This window comes from Esox lucius, chromosome 5 (assembly GCF_011004845.1).
Source record: "Esox lucius isolate fEsoLuc1 chromosome 5, fEsoLuc1.pri, whole genome shotgun sequence".
Classification (NCBI taxonomy): domain Eukaryota; kingdom Metazoa; phylum Chordata; class Actinopteri; order Esociformes; family Esocidae; genus Esox; species Esox lucius.
Genome location: NC_047573.1, coordinates 27,998,281 through 28,014,431, shown reverse-complemented (window position 1 = coordinate 28,014,431; position 16,151 = coordinate 27,998,281). Strand labels below are relative to the sequence as shown.

Here is a 16,151-nt window from a genome sequence, read left to right as displayed (position 1 = left end):
TTGACCAAAGTAGGTCTCAGATGGAGGAGTGAGGCTCAAAGGGTTTTGTATAATAACAGTAACCAGTGTATCTTGTCTCAGGTATATAGTGATGGACGGTTTATGGTACTGTACAGAGTCTAGTTATGTCTTTCCTTACTCAGGTCACTTTGAACAATTTCAAGTCCTTTCACAGGTTTGAGATAAAGAGAAAGTTGTAATAAATATGTGAGATCTCTATTTGTTTGACATGCACTCTCTTTCTGCATTCACAGGCTGTCACTTCTGCTGTTCTGCTAATTGTTCTTGAATTGGGAGAAATAATGACCTAGACCTTGAAGGTAACACAGAATTGAGAAAATTTACTCTGGCTATTATAGATCACTACTGCCCTCTACTGGCCAGACCTGATATCTGACATCTGAGTTCACCACAGAACCAGGAAGTCACAGAAAACAAACCACTCCTCTGAAAAGAAACTGTTCAAGGAAAACAAAATGTATCTCTAGTTCTCCTTCTCTGTTTATATGTGTGTGAAAAATGACAGAGGCCGTAAGCTCAATTAGTTGTTCGATCTGTTTAGATCTACTGAATGATCCAGTGACTATTCCCTGTGGACACAGCTACTGTATGGTCTGTATTAAGGGCTGTTTTGATCAGGAAGATGACAAGGGTATCTACAGCTGCCCCCAGTGCAGACAGACCTTCATACCAAGACCTGTTCTAAACAGGAACACCATCCTCGCTGAATTGGTGGAGAATCTGAAGAAGACAAGACTCCAAGCTGTTCCTCCTGATCATTATTATTCTGGACCTGGAGATGTGGAGTGTGATTTCTGCACTGGGAGAAAACTCAAAGCTGTCAATTCCTGTCTGGTGTGTCTGGCCTCTTACTGTGAGACTCACCTCCAGCCTCACTATGATTTTCCTGTCTTTAAAAAGCACAAGTTGGTCCAAGCCTCCAAACAACTACAGGAGAAGATCTGTTCTCATCATGACAAACTACTGGAGGTTTACTGTCGTACTGATCAGCAGTGTATCTGTTTTCTTTGTTTGTTGGATGAACATAAAGGACATGATACAGTTTCAGCTGCAGCAGAAAGGATTGAGAAACAAGTAAGATGGGAACTCTACAGTATAGGATAAAACATATATGTTGTGTGTGTATTTGATATAAAATATCTTTTCTTTGTGGGTGTGTTTGTAACAGCTACACCATGAGCAATCTATGAACCTTACATAAACATTGCTATTATATCTTACCTATTATACACCACTAATGTAAATCTCACCCTTTGACTGGAATCAGTAGAATTCAGTAAGAATCTGAATAAGGAATAAGAGGGTTTGGTGTATTACAGATGTACATGGCTGAGATACGTTTTGTTCATGTGCAATGCAATGCTGAATAGGACAGGCAAGGTGGAATAGTGGTCAGGGAATCTAACTAATGTCTGTAATGTCCCTGGTTCTTATCCCCCAAACGTCAAGGTGATACTGTATCTATGTCAGTCAGTTCCTGATCAAGACAGTTCATCCTAATTGCTTCTGCCTCCCCTGTAACATTTCCCCAGGTGGTTGATATGAAAGGAACTGGATCATAATCAACTTGCCTGGTTAAACGATGGTTAAAGTAAAGCCTTAATCTGTAGTATATTGGTCCTGTACCACAAACTAGAGGTATTCACAGATATGTTCAAAATCCCACATTCCATCCAATATCCGTCTGGTTCAGATACAACGTTCTGTAGTTGACTGTCGGATCAAACATGATGACCAAGGATCTGAGATCAGAGTGATAATATGTACCGACTATATATACCGACTACAACCAAAATGTTAAGAAAGAAGAATGTATCCTGATAACATTAATAAATGTGATATAATTCAAAATTGCTACACTTCGCTGATTACATTTATTTATGATGTATTTCTCTGCAGAGACAGTTTGGGGAAAAATATTTGGAATCCCAGAAGAGAATTGGGGAGAGAGAGAAGAAGATTCAGGAGTTGAGACACACTGTGGACACTCTGAAGGTGAGTGTTGTGGCTGATATAAATACATGTACAGGATCAATCAGAAGTTTGGACACACCCACTGAATGGATTAAGGTATCTAAACTTTTGACTGGCACTGTATTACATTTACTTGCTGTCTGTAATCCTGGTGATAACAGAGTGAATTAACTTATAATGGAGCCCCTTCTCTCTCTGTGTCCTAACAGCACTCTGCACAGGCAGCAGTGGAGGACAGTGAGAGGATCTTTACTGAGCTGATCTGCTACATTGAGAAAAGACGCTCTGAGTTGAAGGAGCTGATCAGAGCGCAGGAGAAGACTGAAGTGAGTCGGGCTAAAGGACTCTTGGAACAACTGGAGCAGGAGGTTGCTGAGCTGAGGAGGAGAGATGTTGAGTTGAAGCAGCTCTCACACACAGAGGATCACATCAATTTCCTCCAGGTGACATCACTAACTTACCTTATAATACTCTGTAATGGATCCCTCTTGACTTCTTTACAGGTGAAATAGACTGGAACTTAATTCACTGTCTGTCTATGTCAAAACCTATTGCTTCTTTCCCTCTGTAGAGTTTCCAGTCTCTCTTTTTCTCTCCTGGATCTGAAGTCTTACCCAGCATCACTGTGTATCCACACATCTCCTTTGAGCTTGTAAAGAAATCAGTCTCTGAACTCAAAGATCAAATACAGGATCTATGCAAAAAGAAAATGGACAGGATATCTTGGGAAGGTTGGTCAAAATTATTATTAATATTAATTATTAATATTAAACGTTGTGATTTTTACTTGTCTTAGAGCTACATTTAATATTATAATGCAACCAATATTATTTTGGGGAGGCCATTATGAAAGCAAATACACAATATTAATAGATTATTATAATATCTGTTTGTCTTGGCGGTAACAATTAGACAAAACACCAATGGTCCATATACAGAATATTGTCATCAAAACACTTATTCAAGAAGTGGAGGAGGAGAAGAAATTACAAAAATAGGAGAAGAAGAAAGGGGGAGGCATAAGGAGAGGAACGGAAGAGTATAAATGACCTCAATATCTTCAGTGAAACAATGTAGTTATCAAGTAGAGATCTGAGATCTGTCAACAATCACTGTCACCATAACAACTTGGTTCTAGTCAGTGACCAGAATCAAAGCCATGACAGACTGGCCTGAACCACTGGAACTCATGTACAATTATATACAAATATAGTCCATCTATAGTCCATCTCCCCTCTAGTTACCTGTATGTAGATTACTAGTGGACATGATTAATGTGGACCTGGGATATATAAGTCTGTCTGTCTCCATAGTGACTACAGTTCAGATTGGACTACTTGCTGATCCCAAGACCAGTGAGGATTTCTTAACATGTGAGGAAATACAACCACACACACACACACACACACACACAGACACAATCACACATCGTTGTTTGCACTTTATGTAAACGTACACACACACCCATAGACATGCACACATACACTCATAACCATACACAGGTGTAAAATCTGTTTCTTTACATGTAATAATAATCTTACACACACACACACACACACACACACACACACAGACACACAAAAAGACAGTGAGAGAAGGAGAGACAGAGACTCTCCTTTAAAAAAGATGCAACAGACACTCAAATAACCAAAAACTAAACCTTAAATGTAACACCAATTCAACCTCCTCAGAAACAGAGCACAACACACCCTGAACACCCCATACACTTATGAACTGCCCAAGATGTTGTACCAGACTAGTCAAACTCAACCCTCAATCTCACTGTCAGCATCCCCTCAAACATACCCACCACATCCACAGATCCCTGTCCTTGAATAAAATGTTTCCTAGTCTTCCAAACAGCTAATTTATCAGCCCTTGACAAAACAATTCAGCAAGACCACCACACCCCGTTTACTAAAACTATACTTGGGTCCAAATATGAACAACCGAGAACAGAAGAACTCACCCAAAACAGTAAACTACCTAGTCAAAAGGTCAGAAATACCAACCAACCTGGAACAATGTAAAAACACATGTACCAGAGATTCAGGATCAGAACAAAAAGGACACCCCTCCTTAACACTTGGATCCAGGTGAACCAGATGATTCAGGATCAGAACAAAAAGGACACCCCTCCTTAACACTTGGATCCAGGTGAACCAGATGATTCAGGATCAGAACAAAAAGGACACCCCTCCTTAACACTTGGATCCAGGTGAACCAGATGTCTATTGGTGGCTACAGCCCCGTGTATAATCCTCCACTGGAGACCTGCTGTCCTCTAATCAATGGACAGTTTATATAAAGACCACCAGCTGCCTTTCAGGGAAACACCTGGACCAAACACATCCACCCACATCATGGATTTCACCTCTTCTAGGGAGGAAACATGGGACACCTTCACACACACAGTGTACATGGCCTTCTTCCCCACAGCCCTGAACTCCCTCAGCTCAGGGGTTTGAATGAAAGAAGTTCCACATCCTCTTGAAACGTCCCAGCAGCAACACCACATTGAACTCAGGGAAAACGTAATCCAGGCTGTCCATCCACCAATCAGAGAAGGAGACGTCAGTCACAGACCGTTGATGAGGTGCTGGCAAGGAATCAGAACTCAGCCACGACCTTCCTCCCCAAACGATACGACCGGATCCCTGCTCTCTCTCCCAACTCCTCCAATGATCTGCTCTGCATCAGATGCCCCAGCTTCAAACACCCCACTCCCTGAAGGCATGAGTGAAGGTTGGCTGAATCCAGAGCACGGGACTAAACCATAGAATTGTGAAAAAGAGGCTCTTCAAACAGCAACATCCTGGGCAGTGTGTTGATCTTCTGGGACATACAGAACACTCTCCAGGCCTGCATAACAGACTGATAAAAAGGAGTCAGGCCAGTAAAATCAACCTCCTCCAACTACAAGAAGAATGTCTATCCAGACCCAACAGGATAGCTGTGATGGTAATTCCATCAAAAAGGAACTATTTTAGGACAGAAACAAAAATCTCTTTGCACCAGATCCCCCTCTCCTACTTTCCTTTTCTTATCTAAGATGGGGACTCAGTACTTCTAACTAGTATCCCATTCATACATGTACAGGACTAATTATACAGTTCAAGAAATTCCACAACACAGCCTCAACAGCCTTATCATCAGAGTATGTGCTGTATCCACCCAGCTGGAATAGTCACTGTACAACAGTCTCTGGGCTGCTTGAAGGCAGAACGCCTTGACTCTAGAAGTAATGTCCACCAGGCCCACCCTCATTCAGTGGTAGATACAGGGCTGCCGCCTTAACCCAGTCCTGTCCAGACCAGTAAAAGTTAACAAGTATCCTCTGCTGAGTTTTTATCAAGCCCCCAGGCCGCTGTACAACCATGAGTCTGTGCCACAGAGTTGAGGGGGCCAGGTTGTTAGTTACCAGAACCCCTCCCTTATATGACAGCTGGGGTAACAACCATTTCCACCAAGACAATCTGGCACACACCTTCTCCACTACACCCTCCCAGATCCTTTCCTGGAACACAACAGAGACTAGAAAACCCCCTTGAGCCCATCCCTACCCCACTGAAGCCCCCTGGGTAACTGATGAAGAGACCCCACAGGAAGCTGACCTGCCCAAAATGACTCACTCTTTTCCCAATTGACCCCTGCAGAGGAAATCCTCTCATAAAACCAGCTGTTCAGCACACAGAGGATCACAGGCCTCTGCTTTATTAAGTGCAGAGTAGAAATCCACAGCATGTCGGCGCATCTCAACATCGTCTGTAGTCACTTTCCCTTCAGGAGGATGAAGACAGACCATCTGTTTACATGGTGATATTGATTGGTCCAGGTTAAAGTGCTGGGAGCATCCATATCTTTGAGGGTGGCAAAGCGCGACAACTTAATATTAAAATACCAATGTGACATTGACCGTCGTGGACAGAACAATTTAAAATCAAAAGTAATAATAATATGATCTGAAAACCTCACAGGAAAAATGTCACACCGCACCACTCTACCAGAGTAGCGTTCTGAAACATATAACCTGTCTAACCTTGCTGCACTCATTTGACCATCAGTCATTTTTAACCATGTGTACTGACTAACATTGGCATTTCTCACTCTCCATACATCAGAAAGATCAAACTCAGTCAACACACCAAACAGACAGGACACAGAATTCAGATGAGGTTCCAAACCCATGTGATCAACAGTCAAATCCACTGTACAGTTCCAGTCCCCCAAAACCAAACATCCCTGTTGATCACATTGTCATAAAGAAACCTTTATCTCATCAAATACAGCAATGCACTGTGTTTCCTCATTTGGAGCATAAACATTCAAAAAATGAAACAGATTACAGTCACCCCCAAACCAGAGGAAAACAAAATACCCACCCCAGCACTAAAATGTGTACCATGACTAAGCACATGCTGCCCCCCCACCACATGCCCCAGTCAACCTCATTAGCTTCATCACTATGTGTCTCCTGTAGGAAAACGACATCACGTTGTTTCTATGTAATCACTTCCAATACCCAAGCCCTCTTATTCCAATTCCTCCCTCCATTAATATTAAGAGAACCAACCTTTAACACCTCTATAAAGAAAAGAGGGAAAACAGAAGAACACACAGAGAAAGCAAAACATTTGTAAAAGAAACATTGGGATGTATGATATTCATTATTTTTTTGATTTTCTGAACAGCCCCGTCATGCATAGAAATCATACACATAAGAGAAAAGGATGAATAAATTGAAAAGGGACACCAAAACTCCAAACTCCCAGTAAGTAAGGGAGTAAGGGAGAGATATTTTCACTGACTTTGTTTTTTCATCCTCTTAGATTCCTGCCAGCTGACATTGGATCCCAATACAACAAATCAGTACCTGTGTCTGTCTGAGGGGAACAGAAAGGTGTCATGTAGTAATGAGGTCCAGTACTATCCTGACCATCCTGACAGATTTACCTTCTATAAACAGGTGTTGTGTAGAGAGGGTCTGTCTGGAGTCTGTTACTGGGAGGTAGAGTGGAGTGGGGAGTGGGTTCGTGTAGCCGTCTCATATAAAGAGATCAGCAGGAAAGGAGATGGTGATGAGTGTTTGTTTGGTTATAATGATCAGTCCTGGGTGTTATTCTGCTCTACATCCAGATGTTGTTTCATCCACAATAATACCAGTACTGATATCCGTGTCCCCTGCTCCTCCAGAGTAGGAGTGTATCTGGACCACAGGGCAGGAACTCTGTCCTTCTACAGTGTCTCTGACACAATGACCCTCCTCCACAGAGTCCAGACCACATTCACTCAGCCACTCTATCCTGGGTTTAATGTTTGTTATGGAATGTCTGTGAAGATACTGACACCTATTCAGTGATACATCTATCAGTCTGCTTGTATCAATGTATGAATGAATAACTGTGGCTAAAGATTGATTTAAGATTACAGATATTATATAGAACAGCATGATATAGTTACACATTTGCATGTACACAGGTTTCAATCAAATCAAGTGGAATAGAGTTAGCCAGAGGTCTGAGTTCCTGAATGAACACATAATGAGACATGCCCCTCAATGGTGAAGGGAGTTGATTGACAGCTGAAATGAACCAATCATCACAGAGTTTAGTTTAGTCAGTGTGTAGAACCCTGCTGAACTATTTGTTTTGAGTTGGGTGTTTATCTGTCAACAGAAATATATTTATAAATACATTCCATGTGTCTTTAAAGCATTATTAAATGTTGTACAAAGCAGATTTTAATTTGACTATAAAATGTTTTGAAAATAATGTAATTACTGACTGTGTAGAATGTTTCTGTGTGAGGTGATTTCAGGTAAACAGAGTAACCTCTTATCTGTTGTCATCTAGTGGGATTGATGGGGCAGATAGGAGTTGATTCACACATTTAATGTACATTAACCTTTGGTTCATGTTAAGCATCCCACTGTTCAGTATTTTATGTGTAATCATAGTTTTGGGAATCTTTCAATAAGTCATTGGTAGACAAAGTTTGTTATGCTTTCTAGTACATTTTACCTGTACTTGTCTATAATTACTGTCCATTCTAATTATGTAACATTTGGGACACGTTGTAGAGGTACTTGTTTTTTTGCTATCTTTAAACAGGATCTTTAAATGGATCTTTTAATGGTCCCTGTATGTCATGATGTCCTGTCAGGTGCTCTTGTTGACTAAAGCATTTAACACAGTTGTTTCACTCATACAACTTCTTCATACAACTTCAGTGGCAGAATGTTGTTATAGATAAAACTAGGTTCTAAAGCATTTTCAGAAACTATGGTTTTTCTCCCCTGTGTTCACCCTTATATGTATTCCCCAGGCTGAGGGGAAGATAACCAACAAAGTTACAAACTAATAGATGTCATTGATATTATTATGACACATTTGAATGCTAGAAAATCCTATTGACGTATATATTTCACCTTTAGTTCAGTCAATGGACTTTGCAATGACAGTAAGGTTTTAGTCAAAGGTGAAGCTTAACTAATGTTAAACTAATAAATAACATTAAAATATAAAACTGTGAATAAGGAGGCCACATGTTTCTACTATACATGGTGTCAATGTCAAGCATTTATATTAACATCATTTAGCAGAGTCTCTTGTCTTTATGTGACCACATTGACAATGATGTACAGTTTTAGCAGGAAACGTCTTCCCTCAAATAGTTTTCATGCATGTTTTGTTGTGTGCTTCCACTTACGTTTGATTTAGAGTGTCATGTTAAACCACAGGACATTGTCAGCCACTGCTGGTGTGTAGCAGAAGAAACTGCAGCAACTTTTAATGGACACCTCCTCTCCAGAATACAGGTATAATAAGTGATGTACTGGTTGATCGCTGAAGGAAGCATGTATTTAAGTCTTTAAGAAACAACATGGAGGTAGAACACTTCAGGGGCATTGACCAACTAAGAAAGCTGGACGGAGCTTGAGCTGTATGATTTATGACGGTACATGGAAAACATGGCCTTTTCAGGCTTTTTGAAACAATGAGGCTTCCAAATTATCATTTGGTTAGTGGAACTTCTCCATCCTAGACCCAAAAGGGTTGCCTATGTATAAAAGATTTGGTTAAGCATATTTGATATGAGGAGCAAAGCCATGTTAAATAACCTACGCAGTGACATCATATTAGTATGTGTGTGCCTGCGTGCACTTGAATGCTATTGTGAGCGTGCTCAGATTAAACGTCTGAGTGAGTTCCCAGACCAGAGAGACGATGGCGGTCTGTCATTTTTCTCCCGTGAATATTAGCCACTAGGTGCTAGCTAACCACTTTGGTCACTGTAACAATGATAGACTGCTGCAGAAATGTCAATCACTCAATCAATCAAATGTATTTATGAAGCCCTTTTTACAACAGCTGTTTACAAAGTGCTTTACAGAGACACCCGGCCTTAAATGTCTAATGCTACAGAGTTTAAATCCATTACATCCAGACTGTTTGTCCCACCTTGGTTAAGAAAAATTATATAATAGTTATTTTTTTATTTGAGGCTATGAGACTCAGTTGTAAAACAATCTCCCCTGACCCCATATCAGGTGACCCCACATGGGGTCGTAACCCCTGGTTTGGGAACCTCTTACTAACCTATACGCAGATTTTGTTTTTATCTTGTTGGTCCAGGGATTCAAACCAGCAACCTCTCAGTTATTTGTCGTACACGCTTTAACTATTAGAGTATCATAAGAAGAGGTCATAGGTAAGAAGTAAGATATAAGGTCTGAGTCTGTTATAATACACAACCTGATAGGCTCAGAGGACAGAGGTAAGATATAAGGTCTGAGTCTGTTATAATAGCTGTCCCACTCACCCCATAGTAAAGCATAGACAACTGGGCAATCAGAGTTCTGTTGAAACATTCAACCATTCCATCTAACCATGGGGTTGTATGAGGTGATGAGTGTCAGATTAACTCACAGCAGCTAAGACAACATCTGAAATATTTTTATCATATTCCCATTTACATTTGTAAATCTCTCCTCAATGGGTCCAGTTCCAACACCCACTTGTGTCTCCTGTTGGGTTGTTATCTATCAGGATTGGACTCAGAACCAGCAGAGGCTTGTGGTCAGTTATGATGGTAAATGAGGCCTGGCTCAAGTAGTGCCTGAACTCACCAACCACACAAATACACACAACTCCCAGTCTAATGTGGACCAGCACTTCTCAGCCGCTGCCAGTGTGGGACTGGAGTCAGACAACACTTACTTGACACCATCAATCCTGCACAAGTACTGCCCTGACCGGCTGTAGATAGATGACCATTTATACATGAAGGGTAAGTTAAAGTCTGGTAGTGTATTAAGAAGGAACACAACAGTATGTACTGCAGGTGATGTTGTGGAAATTTCTATGCACAATGTATTCAAACTGAGTAAAGGACTGAGTCCCACTGTTAAGATAGGTACAGGAATGTGTGGGATCTGGTATTTGCATAGGGGACATCTATTGTCTGTCCAGATGGAGATCAATGGGTTTTAGGACAGGATAGGAGAAGATACAACAGGGGGCAGTAAGGTCAGTTGGCCCCTTTGGGTAAACACTACAGAAAACATTATGGCAGGAAGGATAAGGTGGGGGAAGATAGCATTTGACGTGTGTGATAGAACAAAGGGAAAGGTGTTTGATTGACATGAAACAGATGGCAGCATCTTACCACACCCCTTTTTCCTATGTAATAAATACTGTCGAAATGATGTTTTTATTTAGAGACTATCCACTGTTACTTTGTAACCTGTATACTTTCTCCTTGCAAGCAAGATTAAAACCGTTTATTGCGCAATTGATTTCTCCTGTCTTACCTACCATTTTCATAGAATTATTTGGATTTTAGAAATTGCCATCACAATTTGGGGGCACGTCCGGGATCCTAATCCTGATCGGTTCGAGTCCCTTTCCTAACAGGTTAACCGTGCACGGCCAGAGAAAGCTCTGGAATTCTAGTATCGTCCAGAAAAGGCTTATCCTTTGACGGGCTGAGAAAGAGTGCCTGACGGGAGCTGTGACTCGTGCTTGATCAGTACAGGTTTCCTGCGGAAATTGAATTTGGAGGTAAGAACGCAATTCGGCTTAAAAACTTAAAGTTGGACTTTAAAATCTGCAGTAAAAGGTTGGACCTTTTAAAATCTCATTTGTGGGCTGACGAGCTTGACTTCGCTTTCTGGTTGGTTGAGATAAACTAGATTTACTTGGTAAATCTGGAACATGGGGAAGTGCGACGGTAAATCTTTGGCGGTCTCTCGTGTTTACGCTGGACCGGCAAAAATTATCACTGACGTTTATGTGAACAATGTTTCTTTGGTTTTCCGGCGACTGGCGTTTTCATTCGGTGATGGATGCGCGGCCTGTCGGGCTGATTGGAGGTAGATGGAAGCTTTGGGAAAGTTTGTGTGGAGTATATTGATCTGTGTTGTAGTTTTTTTTTGCTCAGGTTAGATGGCTCGTTCTCCTCTGATCGCCCGTCACCCCACCCTGCGGAGTTCAGCTGGACCGATAGGTGGATCTCCTTGGAGGCCCGATCGGGACACTGCATCGTTGGAGTCATAACGTGGCCAAGCTCTGTGGACCTTTTCGTTGTGAACGCTTTGGAAGTGTTGAGCACGTCTACAGGATGCTGAGTTCCTGTGAGCTGAACTGATTTGAGTCCTGCTCGTTCTGCAATGTGATGGAGAAGGCAATCTCCGACCGAGAGGATGGAGGCATAGGAAAGATCTACTGCACAACATCATGCTACGCTGATTGGGTCCATACCAGGTACATCTCATCTGCTGTCCAGGTAGCTGAGAGAGGAACCTGGGGTCGACGACACGCTACACGAGGATTGCAGTGTTTGAAGGTTAGACACAGTGAATTGAAGTCACTGAGGGAAAAGTGAATTTTCGGGTGCTAGTAACCAGTCACTTTCTACATGGCCTTTAGCTCTATAACCTTTGGCTAAAACTGGTCATCTTGGAGTTCACAAAGGAGAACACACAGATTCTCCTGGCCTGGCTGATAAAACAGCTAGAATAGAGACAACAAGAGCTGTGTCTGCATTTGAGTGAAGGACAACACCTTGGAATATACATCTGACTTTTTCGTTCTGTTACATCGGCCTGTCAAAGAAATGGTTCATAACTGACTGTCTGACGTTTGGAAGAGCAGAACATTTGAGATGACTTTGGAAGGACATCCAAATGGAACCATGGAGAGGACATTTCAGTGAATCGAGCAATTGGCATGAGAGAACTTTGTAACAGTGATGAATTGAAGGATGCATTCAGTGATAGGTGTTTATGATGATTTTAACATAAAAGTTTTGCTGTACTATGTTATGGTTCTGTATGATGACAATGTGTGATCTTGGATTTTATACGGAAGGTAATGATCTAGAAGAATGTAAAGGAGGATCCAGACATTTCAGATTTGATCAGGTCTCTAATCACTAAGGGTAATAATATTGACTGGGTCATGTTGTTAAAGAGTACTGTTTTGTTGCAGTCTACATCCTAATGAGTGAACTGTTTAAGGTTTGATACCAAGGTTTGACATGGTATCAAGAGGATGGATTGTTGTGGAAATTTCTATGCACAATGTATTCAAACTGAGTAAAGGACTGAGTCCCACTGTTAAGATAGGTACAGGAATGTGTGGGATCTGGTATTTGCATAGGGGACATCTATTGTCTGTCCAGATGGAGATCAATGGGTTTTAGGACAGGATAGGAGAAGATACAACAGGGGGCAGTAAGGTCAGTTGGCCCCTTTGGGTAAACACTACAGAAAACATTATGGCAGGAAGGATAAGGTGGGGGAAGATAGCATTTGACGTGTGTGATAGAACAAAGGGAAAGGTGTTTGATTGACATGAAACAGATGGCAGCATCTTACCACACCCCTTTTTCCTATGTAATAAATACTGTCGAAATGATGTTTTTATTTAGAGACTATCCACTGTTACTTTGTAACCTGTATACTTTCTCCTTGCAAGCAAGATTAAAACCGTTTATTGCGCAATTGATTTCTCCTGTCTTACCTACCATTTTCATAGAATTATTTGGATTTTAGAAATTGCCATCACAGTGATTAAAGGAAGTCTGACATTCTGTCAATAGAAGGTTCAGATGTGCTGTGTGGTGTCAGAAGTTCCTGACAAAGCACCTTTTTTTCTTAGAACTAGGCAACAGTTTCTAGCAGTAGGACATACTGTGTTCTAGCTGTAGGACGTATTGTGTTCTAGCTGTGGGACATTCTGTGTTCTTGCTGTAGGACATACTTTGTTCTAGCTGTAGGACGTATTGTGTTCTAGCTGTGGGATATACTTTGTTCTAGCTGTAGGACTTACTGTGTTCTTGCTGTAGGATATAATGTGTTCAAGCTGTATGACATACTGTGTTCTAGCTGTAGGACGTATTGTGTTCTAGCTGTAGGAAATACATTGTTCTAGCAGTAAGACGTATTGTGTTCTAGCTGTAGGACATACTGTGTTTTAGCTGTAGGACATTCTGTGTTCTAGCTGTAGGACAGTCTTTGTTCTAGCTGTAGGACATACTTTGTTCTAGCTGTAGGACATACTGTGTTCTAGCTGTAAGACATACTGTATTCTAGCTGTAAGACATACTGTGTTCTAGCTGTAGGACTTAATGTGTTCTTGCTGTAAGACATAATGTGTTCTAGCTGTAGGACATACTGTGTTATAGCTGTAGGACGTATTGTGTTTTAGCTGTAGGACATACTTTGTTCTAGCTTTAAGACGTATTGTGTTCTAGCTGTAGGACATTCTGTGTTCTAGCTGTAGGACATACTGTGTTCTAGCTGTAGGACGTATTGTGTTTTAACTGTAGGACATTCTGTGTTCTAGCTGTAGGACATACTTTGTTCTAGCTGTAGGACGTATTGTGTTCTAGCTGTAGGACATACTGTGTTCTAGCTGTAGGACATACTGTGTTCTAGTTGTAGGCCACACTGTGTTCTAGCTGTAGGACATAATGTGTTCTAGCTGTAGGACATACTGTGTTCTAGCTGTAGGACATACTGTGTTCTAGTTGTAGGACATACTGTGTTCTAGCTGTAGGACATACTGTGTTCTAGTTGTAGGACATACTGTGTTCTAGCTGTAGGACATAATGTGTTCTAGCTGTAGGACATACTGTGTTCTAGTTGTAGGCCACACTGTCAGACAACATGAAAACCCAGGAAAACTACATGGTTGCAAGCCAGGTGATGTTTTTTTTCATTGAAAACCCTGCTGATAGGATGTGGGAGAAGACTTTGTCTTGGATTTGCATGTGTGATTAAAAGCTGTTGCAGAATATCAATATATTATTGTGATGGATCATACAGATGAACCACAGGTTTTTAACAGGGTCAGTGAGTCACCACCAGCTGGTTACCTTCTCTGATCTACCCAGATAATCTGTTGTGGGTAGATCAGTCTGACCTGGAGGGTTCATCTGCACTGTGAAAGACCACAGGGTCCTGGCTACAGCAATAAACTCATTACAGCATTGAGATATTAAGTCATTTCTAGTCAGAAGAGGAAAACACATCACACAGTCTCATATCAAAAATGTTTTTTGTGAGGAAGCCCCAGACAAATATAACACCCACAGTAGACTCTCTGAGGACATGTAAAGCATTCTACCATGAGTCTCTTCCTAAGACTAGGGTAATTGTGATTACATTTAGGATCTATCTACTTGTTGACTAAATGGGCTGTTACATGCCAGATCTTCTGGTGTCTGCTTTAATTCCCCGACCATAAATCTCTGATCTGAAGTTGTAGGGGTAAAACAAACCTATTTGTGATTTAACCAAAGCAAGTTGGGGCTCACTTATTTTTGCAACGATACTAATATTTTTTCTTCTATAAACATCATATCCTCTAAAGACACAAATGGAATTGGTAATTATAAACCTGCTGTATCAGATAACAAAAGCCAGTTCTGTTAAATAAAGATTTAATGGTAAATACTAAAAAAATATACATAATTGCACAAGGCATTATCAAGTAGCAATGTACAACTGTAAGAATTTCCGTGTAAAATATTTGTATAAATAAAAGCCGTTGAAATGTCTTACTGGATGTGTGTCTGTATCACCTTGTAATGACCCTCAATGTGAATCACCATTGAATCTGAAGATAAACATGATGGGCCTGAATCCAACACAGCCCTTCAGCCTTAAATTATGAAATGCAATTATAGTTTTCATTTATGTACTGTTTTTGACTGTAAAATAATTATACGCTTAATTTCATTTAAAGAATAACCATGTATTTAAATAAAGACCCTAAATATATACTCTGTGACATAGCTAACAACCTAAAACACAACATAATTTAGAACACCAAAGAAAAACATTTACTTACATAAAACGAGATATTCCACACTTTCCAATTAAGACAAATGTTTTTGGGGAAAATGGGCCACAACTCTTACAAATGTAATTTCCTTTATGATTGGGCTTTAATAAGCAAATGAGAAGATATTGGCAACAAATAGCCTTTATCCCTAGAAGGATAAGATTATGTGAATTCAATTTGCTAGATATGATAGGAGGGAATCAGTAGTGTAGGGTGACGCTTTTGGGGAGGGTTGCTAGAATACACTGGTCATATACCAATACACTGGTTACACTGTATCTGATGTATATGACCAATACACTGGTTACACTGTATCTTATATATATGACCAATACACTGGTAACACTGTATCTTATGTATATGACCAATACACTGGTTACACTGTATCTTATGTATATGAACAATACACTGGTTACACTGTATCTTATGTATATGAACAATACACTGGTTACACTATCTTATATATGACCAATACACTGGTTACACTGTATCTAATGTATATGACCAATACACTGGTTACACTGTATCTTATGTAAATGACCAATACACTGGTTACACTGTATCTTATGTAAATGACCAATACACTGGTTACACTGTATCTTATGTATATGACCAATACACTGGTTACACTGTATCTTATCTATATGACCAATACACTGGTTACACTGTATCTTATGTATATGACCAATACACTGGTTACACTGTATCTTATGTAAATGACAAATACACTGGTTACACTGCATCTTATATATATGACCAATACACTGGTTACACTGTATCTGATGAATATGACCAATACACTGG

General features: G+C 40.5%; 1 protein-coding gene across 2 annotated transcripts in view; it reads left to right on the top strand.

Annotated features, from left to right (window-relative positions):
• Nucleotides 1-457: 457 nt before the first annotated feature.
• Nucleotides 458-16,151, top strand: part of LOC106023662 (tripartite motif-containing protein 16-like) — a 40,543-nt gene continuing 24,849 nt past the window's right edge. Inside the window, exons 1-6 of one of the 2 annotated variants that reach the window (XR_004575739.1) lie at nt 458-1,095; nt 1,921-2,016; nt 2,205-2,438; nt 2,567-2,726; nt 3,309-3,368; nt 6,825-7,473. Coding sequence is in view for 1 of the 2 variants with exons in the window: in XM_034292118.1 (XP_034148009.1) it covers nt 520-1,095; nt 1,921-2,016; nt 2,205-2,438; nt 2,567-2,726; nt 3,309-3,368; nt 6,825-7,354 (1,656 nt within the window). In the remaining variant the exon portion in view is untranslated. Of the gene's footprint in view, nt 1,096-1,920; nt 2,017-2,204; nt 2,439-2,566; nt 2,727-3,308; nt 3,369-6,824; nt 8,650-16,151 lie in introns of those variants that run through there. The other variant, XM_034292118.1, reaches the window with a different exon arrangement.